The 12,978-nt window shown below is 44.5% G+C and overlaps 1 protein-coding gene across 5 annotated transcripts in view; it reads left to right on the top strand.

Moving 5' to 3' along the window:
• Positions 1-12,978, top strand: part of tmem39b (transmembrane protein 39B) — a 111,362-nt gene that overhangs the window by 68,085 nt on the left and 30,299 nt on the right. For 3 of the 5 annotated variants that reach the window (XR_009646277.1, XR_009646275.1, XM_060847256.1), the window contains exon 7: positions 11,581-11,711. Coding sequence is in view for 2 of the 5 variants with exons in the window: in XM_060847256.1 (XP_060703239.1) it covers positions 11,581-11,711 (131 nt within the window). In the remaining 3 variants the exon portion in view is untranslated. The remainder of the gene's footprint in view (positions 1-11,580; positions 11,712-12,978) is intronic. The other 2 variants (XR_009646276.1, XM_060847255.1) reach the window with 1 other exon arrangement.

Below are 12,978 nucleotides of genomic sequence, written 5' to 3'. Positions count from 1 at the left end.
GAGCCTCAATTATCCATAAACCTGAAACCCACCCTCCTGCACCATCCCTGCAGCCATGTGTTCAGTTGATATCTCTCCCTGTTCTTCACCTAGCTATGACATGGCACAGATAACAATCCAGAGATGACAACTCTGTTTGTTCTCGCTTTCAGCTTCTACCCTAGCTCCCTGAAATCCTGTCTTACATCCCTATCACTCTTTCTACCAATGTCATTGGTACCTATGTGGACCACGACTTTGGGCTGGTTACCCTCTCCTTTCACGACCCCAAAGATACGATCCGAGACATCACGGACCCTGGCACCTGGGAGGCAACAACCAATCGCAGGTCTCTTTCGTTCCCAGCAAACCTTCTATCTAACCCTCTAACTATTGAGTCCCCAATGAGTAACACTCCTCCTTTCCCCCCTTCCTTTCTGTGCAACAGGGACAGACTCTGTGCCAGAGACCTGCACCCCACTGCATGCCCCTGACAAGTCGCTCCCCCCCCCCCCCCAACAGTATCCAAAACAGTATACTTTTTTCTCAGGGGAGTGACCACAGGGATCCCTGCACTGACTGTTTTCTCCCCCTTCTAACTGTTACCCAACTTTCTTCGTCCCTTGGAGTAACAACTTCCCTGTAACTCTTGTCTATCGCAGTCTCTGCCTCCCGAATGATCCGAAGTTCATCCAGCTCCCAGAATTAAGGTGTAACCTCTTGATAAATCAGGTCCTTTATTCCAGAAGTCATAGAGCCTGTACTGTACTGTCATGTTCTTCGGCTCACCATGTTGTGATAAGCATTTATCTTAATCTAAGATAAACTTGATTTACTGCAGTCCACGTGCTTGTCCAGCAATCACTTAAATGTCCCTAATGTCTCTGACTCTATTATCACCATTAGCAGTGCATTCCATGCACCCACCACTCTCTGCATAAAGAACCTACCTCTGACATCTCACCTATACCTTCCTGTAATCACCTTGAAATTATGATTCCTCGTGACATCCATTTCTGCTCGGGGGCAAAGTCTGTGGCCATCCATTCTAACTATGCCTCTCCTTACCTTGTACACCTTTATCAAATTATCTCTCTTCCTTCTCTCCAGTGTGAAAAGCCTGAGCTCACTCAACCTCTCTTCATAAGACATGCCCTCCAATCTGAGCAGCATCCTGGTAAATCTCCTCTGTACCCTATCTAAAGCATCTACATCCTTCTTATAATGAGGTGACCAGAACTGGACACAATATCCCAAATGTGGTCTAACTAGGGTTTATAGAGCTGCAGCAAAATTTCATGGCTCTTAAACTCAATCCCCCTGTTAATGAAAGCCAAAACACCGTATGCCTTCTTAACAACCCTATCAACTTCAGTGGCAACTTTGAGGGATCTGTGTACATGGACCCCAAGATCCTGCTCCTCCACACTGCCAGGAATCCTGTCTCTAACCCTGTATTCAGCATTCAAATTTGAGCTTGCAAAATGAATCACTTAGCATTTATCCAGGTTGAACTCCATCTGCCACTTCTAAGCCCAGCTCTGCATCCTGTCAATATCTTGTTGTAGCTTGCAACAGCCTTCAACACTATCTACAACACCACTGACTTGTGTCATCAACAAACGTACTAACCTATTCTTCCACATCTTTATCCAAGACATTTATAAAAAGTACAAAAAGCAGAAGCCCAAGAACAGATCCCTGCGGGATACCTCTGGTCACCGACCTCCAGGCGAAATATTTTCCGTCCACTACCACTCGCGATTGTGTTTTGGCTAACCAATCCTGTATCCAGACAGTCAAATTTCCCTGTATTCCATCTCTCCTATCTTTCTGAAAGAGCCTGCCTTAGGGAACATTGTCAGATGCCTTGCTGAGATCCATATACACCTCAGTCTACATAGACCATAGAACATAGAAAAATACAGCGCAGTACAGGCCTTTTGGTCTTCGATGTTGCGCCGATCCAAGCCCACCTAACCTACACTAGCCCACTATCCTCCATATGCTTATCCAATGCCCGTTTAAATGCCCATAAAGTGGGAGAGTCCACCACTGCTACTGGCAGGGCATTCCATGAACTCACGTCTCGCTGAGTAAAGAATCCACCCCTAACATCTGTCCTATACCTACCACCCCTTAATTTAAAGCTATGCCCCCTCGTAATACGTGGAAAAAGGTTCTCATTGTCAACCCTATCTAAACCCCTAATCATCTTGTACACCTCTATCATGTCACCCTAAACCTTCTTTTCTCCAATGAAAACAGCCCCAAGTGCCTCAGCCTTTCCTCATAAGAACTTCCTACCATACCAGGCAACATCCTGGTAAACCTCCTCTGCACCTGTTCCAGTGCCTCCACATCCTTCCTATAGTATGGCGATCAAAACTGCACACAATACTCCAGATGCGGCCGCACCAGAGTCTTATACAACTGCAACATGACCTCAGTTCTCCGGATCTCAATTCCTCTACCAATAAAGCCCAGTACACCATATGCCTTCTTCACAGCACTATTTACCTGTGGGTGGCAACTTTCAGAGATCTGTGTACATGGACACCAAGATCCCTCTGCTCATCCACACTACCAAGTATCCGACCATTAGCCCAGTACCCCATCTTCTTGTTATTCTTACCAAAGTGAATCACTTCACACTTAGCTACATTGAACTCCATTTGCCACCTTTCTGCCCAGCTCTGCAGCTTATCTATATCCTGCCACATCCTTCCTCACTGTCAACAATTCCACCGACTTTCTTATCATCTGCAAACTTGCTCACCCAACCTTCTAGCCCCCTCCTCCAGGTCATTGATAAAAATGACAAACAGCAATGGTCCCAAAACAGATCATTGCGGAACAGCGCTAGTAACTGCACTCCAAGATGAACCTTTACCATCAACTACTACCCTCTGTCTTCTTCCAGCCAGCCAATTCCTAATCCAAACCTCCAACTCACCCTCAATGCCATACCTCTGTATTTTTTGCAGTAGCCTACCATGGGGAACCTTATCAAACGCCTTACTAAAATCCATATACACCACATCTACCTCTTTATCCTCATCCACCTCCTTAGTCACCTTCTCAAAGAATTCAATAAGGTTTGTGAGGCACGACCTGCCCTTCACAAAACCATGCTGACTATCCTTGATTACATTATTCCAGATGTTCATAAATCCTATCCCTTACAATTCTGTCTAAGACTTTGCCCACAACAGAAGTGAGACTCACCGGCCTATAGTTACTAGGGTTATCCCTACTCCCCTTCTTGAACAAGGAAACCACATTTGCTATCCTCCAGTCTTCTGGCACTATTCCTGTAGACAACGAGGACATAAAAATCAAGACCAATGGCTCTGCAATCTCTTCCCTTGCTTCCCAGAGAATCCTTGGATAAATGCTATCAGGCCCAGGGGACTTATCTATTTTCACCCTTTCCAGAATTTCCAACACCTCTTCCCTACATACCTCAAAGCCATCCATTCTAATTAATTGTGACTCTATATTCACATAGGCAACAATGTCCTGTTCCTGAGTGAATACTGACGAAAGGTATTCATTCAGTGTCTCCCCAATCTCTTCAGCTTCCACACGCAACTTCCCACTTCTATCTTTGACTGGACCTATTCCTACCCTAGTCATTCTTTTATTCCTGACATACCTATAGAAAGCCTTTGGGTTTTCCTTAATCCTACCAATCAAGGACTTTTCATGTCCCCTCCTTGCTGCTCTTAGCTCTCTCTTTAGATCCTTCCTGGCTACCTTATAACTCTCAATCGCCCCAATTGAACCTTCACGCCTCATCTTTACATAGGCCGCCCTCTTCCCTTTAACAAGGGATTCCAATTCCTTATCAAACCACGGCTCCCTCGACCCTTTCCTCCCTGCCTGACAGGTACATACTTATCAAGGACACTCAATAGTTGTTCCTTGAACAAGCTCCACATATCAATTGCACCCCTTCCTTGAAGCCTACTTTTCCAAGTCACGCATCTTAAGTCATGCCTCATCGCATCATAATTTCCCTGCCCCCAGCTATAACTCTTGCCCTGCAGTGCACACTTATCCCTCTCCATCACTAGAGTAAAAGTCACCGAATTGTGGTCACTGTCCCCAAAGTGCTCACCTACCTCCAATTCTAACACCTGGCCTGGTTTGTTACCCAGAACCAGATCCAGTATGGCCTCACCTCTTGTTGGCCTGTCTACATATTGTGTCAGGAAACCCTCCTGCACACATTGGACAAACACCGACCCATCTAACATACTCGAGCTATAGCTTTCCCAGTCAATATCTGGAAAGTTAAAGTCCCCCATAACAACCACCCTATTACTTTCACTCTTCTCCTGAATCATCCTCGCAATCCTTTCTTCTACGTCTCTAGGACTATTAGGAGGCCTGTAGAAAACTCCTAACAGGGTGACCTCACCTTTCCTATTTCTAAGCTCAGCCCAAATTACCTCAGATGGCGAGTCTTCATCCATCGTCCTTTCCAGCGCTGTAATACTATCTTTGACAAGCAATGCCACACCTCCCCCTCTTTTACCCCCACCTATGACCCTACTAAAACATTTAAACCCTGGAACCTGCAACAGCCAATCCTGTCCCTGTTCTACCCATGTCTCCGTAATAGCCACAACATCGAAATCCCAGGTACCAACCCACGCTGTAAGTTCACCCACCTTATTTCGTATACTTCTCGCATTGAAGTATACACACTTCAAGCCACCTTCCTGTTTACATGCACCCTCCTTCGAGATTAATGCCATGTTCCTAACCTCCCTACACTCAAGGTCCTGCACCCTAAAGCTACAGTCTAGGTTCCCATGCCCCTGCAGAGTTAGTTTAAACCCCCCCAAAGAGCACTAGCAAACCTCCCCCCAAGGATACTGGTGCCCCTCAGGTTCAGGTGTAGACCATCCTGTTTATAGAGGTCCCACCTTCCCCAGAAAGAACCCCAGTTATCCAGATACTGGAATCCCTCCCTCCTGCACCATCCCTGTAGCCAGGCATTTAACTGCTCTCTCTCCCTATTCCTCGACTCTCTATCACGTGGCACGGGTAACAAACCAGAGACAACAACTCTGTTTGTTCTAACTCTGAGCTTCCAACCTAGCTCCCTGAAAGCCTGCCTAACATCCTCATCTCTCTTCCTACCTATGTCGTTGGTGCCAATGTGGACCACGACTTCCCCCTTAAGGACCTGGAAAACACGATCAGAGACATCACGTACCCTTGCACCTGGGAGGCAACATACCAAATGTGAGTCTCTCTCGCCCCCACAAAACTGCCTATCTGTGCCCCGATATCTATCTAATAATAGATATTTGAAAACAGCATGTTCCATTTTAAATGATTTTTCGCTAGTTTGTTCACCTAATAAGATGTTCGGGTCTACGTTCAACTAGGTGCAGCCCAGTTTTGATGAGCCAGAAGTTACTGTGAAGTACCAAACTCGAGAGGCATTGTTGAGGCCATGTACACAGTTATTTAACTTCCAGGATGTCCTCAAAGTGTTTGAAGCTCTTTTGAAGGGTAGAGAAACACTTCCCTTTTGAGTGGCTTTAATATCAATAGATCTACGTTCCCAAGTATGTGTTGCTAAGAAAGCCAAGGAGATTTTCAAAAATGCCTTTCTGCTGAGTGTGAATCTATCATTATATTTTGTTTCCCTGGTTTTTCTTCAAAACCTTGTGCCTCTATTCTCATTTTATTTACCCATATTAGGCCTGTGCCTATCCATAAGTCTGGCTGTCCCCCATCTGGCATCTGTATACACCCCATATTCTCTCCAGCTTTATAATTTTTATCATTTGGCATCTTGTGTTAAGTTGTCACCCACTAAGATTAGCTGATTATCTGTTCTTTAAGATATTTCTGATCAATATTGTATTCTTGATCTTGGAATTGTAAAATCATCCACAATACAAAAGAAGGCTTTGGCCTATCAAGTCTGTACCACCAAAAATATGCCATACTACTCCCACTTGCCAGCACTAGGTCCATAGCCTTGAATGTATGACACTTCAAGTGCCCATCCAATTACTTTTTAAAGTTAGAGGTTTCCTACTTCAGTTACCCTCTCAGACAGTGCATTCCTGAACCCCACCACCCTCTTGATGAAAGGATTTTTCTCAAATCCCCTGTAAACCTCCTGTCTTTCACTTTAAAATCATAGTTCCTTGTCATTGATTCTTTTACAAAGAGAAACAGTTGCTTCCCATTCACCCTGTACGTTCCCACCATAATCTTATACATCTCTATCAGGTCGTCCTCAAACGACTTTGCTCCCAAGAAAACACAGTACTCCAGCTGGCCTAATCAAAGTTCTGTACAGCTCCAACATGACCATGGGGCAACATGGTGGCACAATGGTTAGCATAGAATATAGAACAATACAGTGCGGAATAGGCCCTTCGGCCCTCCATGTTGCGCCAACCTGTGAACTAATCTAAGCCCATCCTCCTACACTACCCCATCATCATCCATGTGCTTATCCAAGAAATATTTGAATCTCCCTAATGTGGCTGAGTTAACTACATGGATAGACAGGGCATTTCATGCCCTTACCACTTTCTGACATCTGTCTTAAATCTATCACCCCTCAATTTGTAGCTATGCCCTTCATACAAGTTGACATCATCATCCTAGGAAAAAGACTTTCACTGTCTACCCTATCTAATCCTCTGATCGTCTTGAATGTCTCTATCAAATCCCCTCTTAGCCTTCTTCTTTCCAATGAGAACAGACCCAAGTCTCTCAGTCTTTCCCCATAAGATCTTCCCTCCGGACCAAGCAACATCCTGGTAAATCTCCTCTGCACCCTTTCCAATGCTTCCACATCCTTCCTGTAATGGGCGACCAGAAGCGTTCCAAGTGCGGCCGCACTGGCGTTTTATACAGTTGCAGCATGACATTACGTTGCCGGAACTCAATCCCTCTACCAATAAACCTAACACACCACATACCTTCTGGATCACGTTGACATAAGTAGGGAAGATGTGTTGGGTGGGCTAGAGGTTATTAAGGTGGACAAATCCCCAGTACCAGATGGGATCTATCCCAGGTTGCTGAGGGAGGTGAGAGAGGAAATAACTGAGGCCCTGACAGATATCTTTGTGGCATCCTTAAGTACAGGTGAGGTGCCAGAGAACTGGAAGTTTGCTCATGTTGTCCCCCTGTACAAGAAGGGTATTAGGGATATTCGGGTAACTACAGACCAGAGAGCCTCATGTCAGTGGTGGGAAAGTTGCTGGAGAATGGGCTTATCAGTGATAGGCAACATGGTTATATGCAGGGTAGATTGTGCCTTACTATAGTTTTTTTTGAGGAAGTGACCAAATTGATAAGATGAAGGAAGGACTATTGATGTCTTATATATGGACTTTAGGCGTTTGATAAGGTTCCCCATGGTTAAGTAATAGAGAAAGTGGAGTCATATGGTGTGCAGTGTGTTCTAGCTAGGTGGATAAACAACTGGCTGAGCAACAGGAGACAGAGAGTAGTAATTGAAGGGAGTTCCTCGAAATGGAGAAAGGTGACCAGTGGTGTTCCACAGGGATCAGTGCTGGGGCCACTGTTGCTTGTGATATACATAAATGATCTGGAAGAGGGCAAGTATGATCAGCAAGTTTGCAGATGACACGAAGATTGGTGGAGCAGCAGGATGCATAGGACTGTCAAAGAATACAGGAGGATATAGATAGACTGGAGAGTTGGGCGGAGAAGTGGCAGATGGAGTCCAATCCAGGCAAATGTGAGGTGACACATTTTGGAAAGTCTAATTCTAGAGTGAACTATACTGTAAACGGAAGAGTCTTGGGAAAAGTTGTGAGGAGAGAGATCTGGGAGTTCCTGTTCATTGTATCCTGAAGGTAGCTGCACAGTTGGATAGAGTGGTCAAGTAGGCATATGATATGCTTGCCTTCATCAGACGGGGTATTGATTATAAGAGCTGGCAGGTCATGTTAAAATTGTACACTACGTTGGTTCGGCCACGTTTAGAATACTGTGTGCAGTTCTGGTCGCCACATTGCCAAAAGGATGTGGACACTTTGTAGTGAGTGCAGAGAAGGTTTACAAGGATGTTGCCTGGTATGGAAGGTGCTAGCCACTGAAGAGAGGTTGAGTAGGTTAGAATTGTTTTCATTAGAAAAAAGGAGATTGAGGAGGGACCTGATTGAGCTCTACAAAATTGTGAAGAGTATAGACAGGGTCGATAGAGATAAGCTTTTCCCCAGGGTGAAGAATTAAGTACGAAAGGTCATGCTTTCAAGGTGAGAGTTTAAGGGGGATACACGCGACAAGTACTTTACACAGAGAGTGGTAGGTATCTGGAACGCATTGCCAACAGAGGTAGTAGAGGCAGGCTCGGTGGATTCATTTAATATTGCGTCCGGACAGATGCGTGAGTAGGTGGGGAGCAGAGGGATACAGATGCTTAGGAATTGAGCGACAGGTTTAGACAGTAGATTTGCATCGGCTCAGTCTTGGAGGGCCGAAGGGCTTGTTCCTGGGCTGTAAATTTTCTTTGTTCTTAACAGCACCATCAACCTGGGTGGCAACTTTCAGGGATCTATGCATCCCTCCGCACATCCACACTACCAAGAATCTTTCCATTGACTCAGTATTCTGCCTTGCTGTTATTCTTTCCAAAGTGAATCACCTCACATTTATCTGCACTGAACTCCATTTGCCACCTCTCAGCCCAATTCTGCAGTTTATCCAAGTCTCCCTGCAACCTGCAACATTCTTCCACACTGTTCACTTATCCACTGATTTTAGTCTCATAAGCAGCACTGCTGCCCTTCCCAGCGTCAGGGACCTGGATTCAATTCTAGCTGTCGGGAGAGGCTGAATAGACTTGGGCTGTTTTCCCTGGAGCGTCGGAGGTTGACCTTATAGAGGTTTATAAAATCATGAGAGTCATGGGTAGGGTAAATAGACAAGGTCTTTTCCCTTGTTTGGGGGGAGTCCAGAACTAGAGGACCTTACTAAACTCCATATAGACAACATCCACTGCCCTACCCTCATCTATCCCCTTGGTTACCTTTTTGAAAAACTCAAAGGTTGGTCAAATATGACTTCCCACGCACAAATCCAGCTGACTATCCCTAATCAGACCTCACCTATCCAACTGTGTTGGTTGATCATGTCAGTATCCTCTCCAACACCTTATCTACCATGGATGTCAGGCGCATTGTTCTCTGGCTTGTCTTTGCTACCTTTCTTAAATATTGGAACAACATTAGCCACCCTCCAGTCTTCTAGAACTTCACCATAGAACAGTACAGCACAGAACAGGCCATTCAGCCCACGATGTTGTGCCGACCATTGATCCTCATGTAAGGAAAACCTAATGTACGAACCCTCAAATTTCTGTGACCGTATGCATGTCCAGCAGTCTCTTAAATATCCCCAATGACCTCGCTTCCACAACTGCTGCTGGCAATGCATTCCATGCTCTCTCAACTCTCTGCAGTGACTAAAGATGAAGCAAAGATCTCTGCAAGGGCCTCTGCAATTTCTTGTCTGGACTCCTACAATGCCTGAGGATGGACTTGATCAGGCCCAGGGGATTTATCCACCTTAATGCACTTGAAGGCTGCAAACACCTCCACTGTGGTAATATGTATGCAGTCCAAAACATCACCACTTGATACCCGCATTTCCTTAACATTCATGATTCTGTTGTTGTGGTTCTGTTCGCCGAGCTGGGAATTTGTGTTGCAGATGTTTCGTACCCTGTCTAGGTGACATCCTCAGTGCTTGGGAGCCTCCTGTGAAGTGCTTCTGAGATGTTTCCTCCGGCATTTATAGTGATTTGTATCTGCCGCTTTCAGTTGTCAGTTCCAGCTGTCCGCTGCAGTGGCTGGTATATTGGTCTCATTCGATGTAATGGCACTGTTCATCTCTATCGACAAAACCCTAGCCAGAGAAACAATAGCCAACCTGCTGGACATACAGGACAGACAACAGGACATTGAACCTATCAACAAAGACGGCATACTCAAACTACTGGACCTGTGCCTCACAACATACTTCACATTCAACAACCAAATATATGAACAAATCAACGGCACACCCATGGGCTCACCCATCTCTGGACTCATAGCAGAAGCAGTAATGCAAAGAATTGAACAAACAGTCTTACTGCAAATTCAACCCAAACTCTGGGTCAGATATGTGGATGACACCTTTGTAATCATTAAAAACACAGAAATAGAGAACACACACCGGATCATCAACGCCACACTCACAAGAATTTGATTCACTAGAGAGGAAGAAAAGGACAACCAACTCCCATTCCTAGACGTGATGGTACAGAGCACACCGAACAGAGAATTCACCACAAAGGTATACAGGAAAGCTACACACACAGACCAAGTCCTGAACTACGAAAGCAACCACCCCAATTCACACACAAAAGAAGTTGCATCAAGACACTATTCAAAAGGGCCACAACACACTGCAGTACCCCAGAACTGCAAAAAGAGGAAGAAGAACACCTATACAATGTATTCGCCAAAAACGGATACCCGTGCAATTTTATCAACAGATGCCTAAGGGAAAGACAACGGAACGAGTACATGCCGCAACCCAAAGGACTAGCCACACTATCATACATCAAGAGCATTTCCGAACAGACAGTCAGACTACTGCGACCACTAGGACTCATAACAGCAGACAAACCAACAGCCACTCTCAGACAGCAACTCACCAGGACGAAGGACCCGATAGTAAAAAGTGAGGTCTACAGATGCTGGAGATCAGAGCTGAAAATGTGTTGCTGGTTAAAGCGCAGCAGGTCAGGCAGCATCCAAGGAACAGGAAATTCGACGTTTCGGGCATAAGTCCTTCATCAGGAACGACCCGATACCCAGCATGAGCAAAACCAATGTACTGTACAAAATCGCATGCAAGGACTGCACAAAACACTACATAGGACAAACAGGAAGACAGCTAATGATCCGCATCCATGAACACCAACTAGCCACAAAACGACACGACCAGCTATCCGTAGTAGCCACACACTCAGATGACAAGCAACATGAGTTTGACTGGGACAACTCTACTATTATAGGACAAGCCAAACAGAGAACAGCCAGGGAATTCCTAGAGGCATGGCATTCATACACAAATTCAATCAATAAGCACATCGACCTGGACCCAATATACCGGCCACTGCAGCGGACAGCTGGAACTGACAACCGGAAGCGGCAGATACAAATCACTATAAACGCCGGAGGAGACATCACAGAAGCGCTTCACAGGAGGCTCCCAAGCAATGAGGATGTCACCTAGACAGGGCACAAAACGTCTGCAACACAAATTCTCAGCTCGGTGAACAGAACCACAACAACAAAACTATAACGTATATCATTTGTTTCCCATCTATAGTTGTCAACCAGTTATTTCTTAATTAGCGTAATATAATCTTCTGTTGTCTCGGTCTGATTGTTCTCAGGCATTTCTGTCAGATCGAATCTAGATTAGTAATGAAATCTGAATTCCTAATTGTTGTAATAGATTGGAGATGATAATTGTAGATTTTGAATGTGTGTCTTTTTAAAAATACTAATATTATATGTTTCCTTCCATCAGCTGGTCCGAAGAGTATATGTGGCCACAGGGGGTGTTAGTAAAACATAATAAGAATGTGTACAAAGCAATGGGAAACTACAATGTCGCAATCCCTTCAGATGTTTCACACTTCAGATTCTATGTAAGTATGAGTAAGTATTATAAACTTTCATTATCGCAGTAAACATAAAAACTATATTAAAATCAAAAGTTTATAAATAAGACTTTTTAAAATGTGAATTATTGGAAACATTGGATATCTGAAACAGTCATGAATAAAGGTGGTTAGCTACCACATTTTACATCTTTCAGCTGACCTTTGCAACTCTCCTCCTTTGTAAATCCATCACCTTGATGTCATGGCTCTCAGCAATTCATGCAAACTTAGAAACGTAGAAGATAGGAGCAGGAGGAGACCGTTCAACCACTCGAGCTTGTTCCACCATTCATCACGAATGTGGTTGATCGTCCAACTCAATGGCCTAACCTTGCTTCTCCCCCCCATAACCTTTGATCCCATTCACCCCAAGTGTTATATCTAGCTGCCTCTTGAATGACATTCAATGTTTTGGCAAAATGTGGCATGCATGTTAGATTTTATAGCAACAAGGAAAATCTTTGAAGGATCTTTGTGGGTGGCACGGTGGCACAGTGGTTAACACTGCTGTCTCACAGTGCCAGAGACCCGGGTTCAATTCTCGTCTCAGACAACTGTCTGTGTGGAGTGTGCACATTCTCCCCGTGTCTGCGTGGGTTTCCCCCACAGTCCAAAAATGTGCAGTTTGGATGAATGGCCATGCTAAATTGCCCATAGTGTTAGGTGAAGGGGTAAATGTAGGGAATGGGTCTGGGTGTGTTGCTCTTTGGAGGGTCAGTATGGACTTGTTGGGCCAAAGGGCCTGTTTCCACACTGTAAGTAATCTAATCTAATCTATCTAATCATGGGTATTGACTTTCTCCTGATTAGTTCAGTGAAGCAAATGTTTTTTTATTTATTGTCTTACCTCTACGAAACTTGACCTGTCCATATACTTCTTAAATATTCTTAGTAATCTAGCCTCCATACCTCTTTGGGTAGGGAATTCTAGATATTCATTACTCTTTGATAAAGTAGAAGTTCTTTCACATCTCCATTTTAAACTGGTGTCTCCTTATTCTGTAAGTAGTTTGAGATTCACGCACTGGTGGAGACAGTTTATGAAAATGTACCTCATCGACAATGTTCTGCCTGAGCAGCCACACTCCAGCCTAATCAACTGTTATGGACCAGACCAAACCGTCTCAAACTATTCAGAAGACTGTCTAGACTCTAACTTTTTCTTATTTTAAAGGTAAATGTAAGGTGTTCCATTCCAAATGTAATTTGAATGGTCAAACTACCGGATTTAAAGCATTATTCATCCACTATAGTTAAAATAT

The sequence above is a fragment of the Hemiscyllium ocellatum genome, chromosome 30, assembly GCF_020745735.1.
Source record: "Hemiscyllium ocellatum isolate sHemOce1 chromosome 30, sHemOce1.pat.X.cur, whole genome shotgun sequence".
NCBI lineage: Eukaryota > Metazoa > Chordata > Chondrichthyes > Orectolobiformes > Hemiscylliidae > Hemiscyllium > Hemiscyllium ocellatum.
This window is presented reverse-complemented; position numbering and strand designations above follow the sequence as displayed.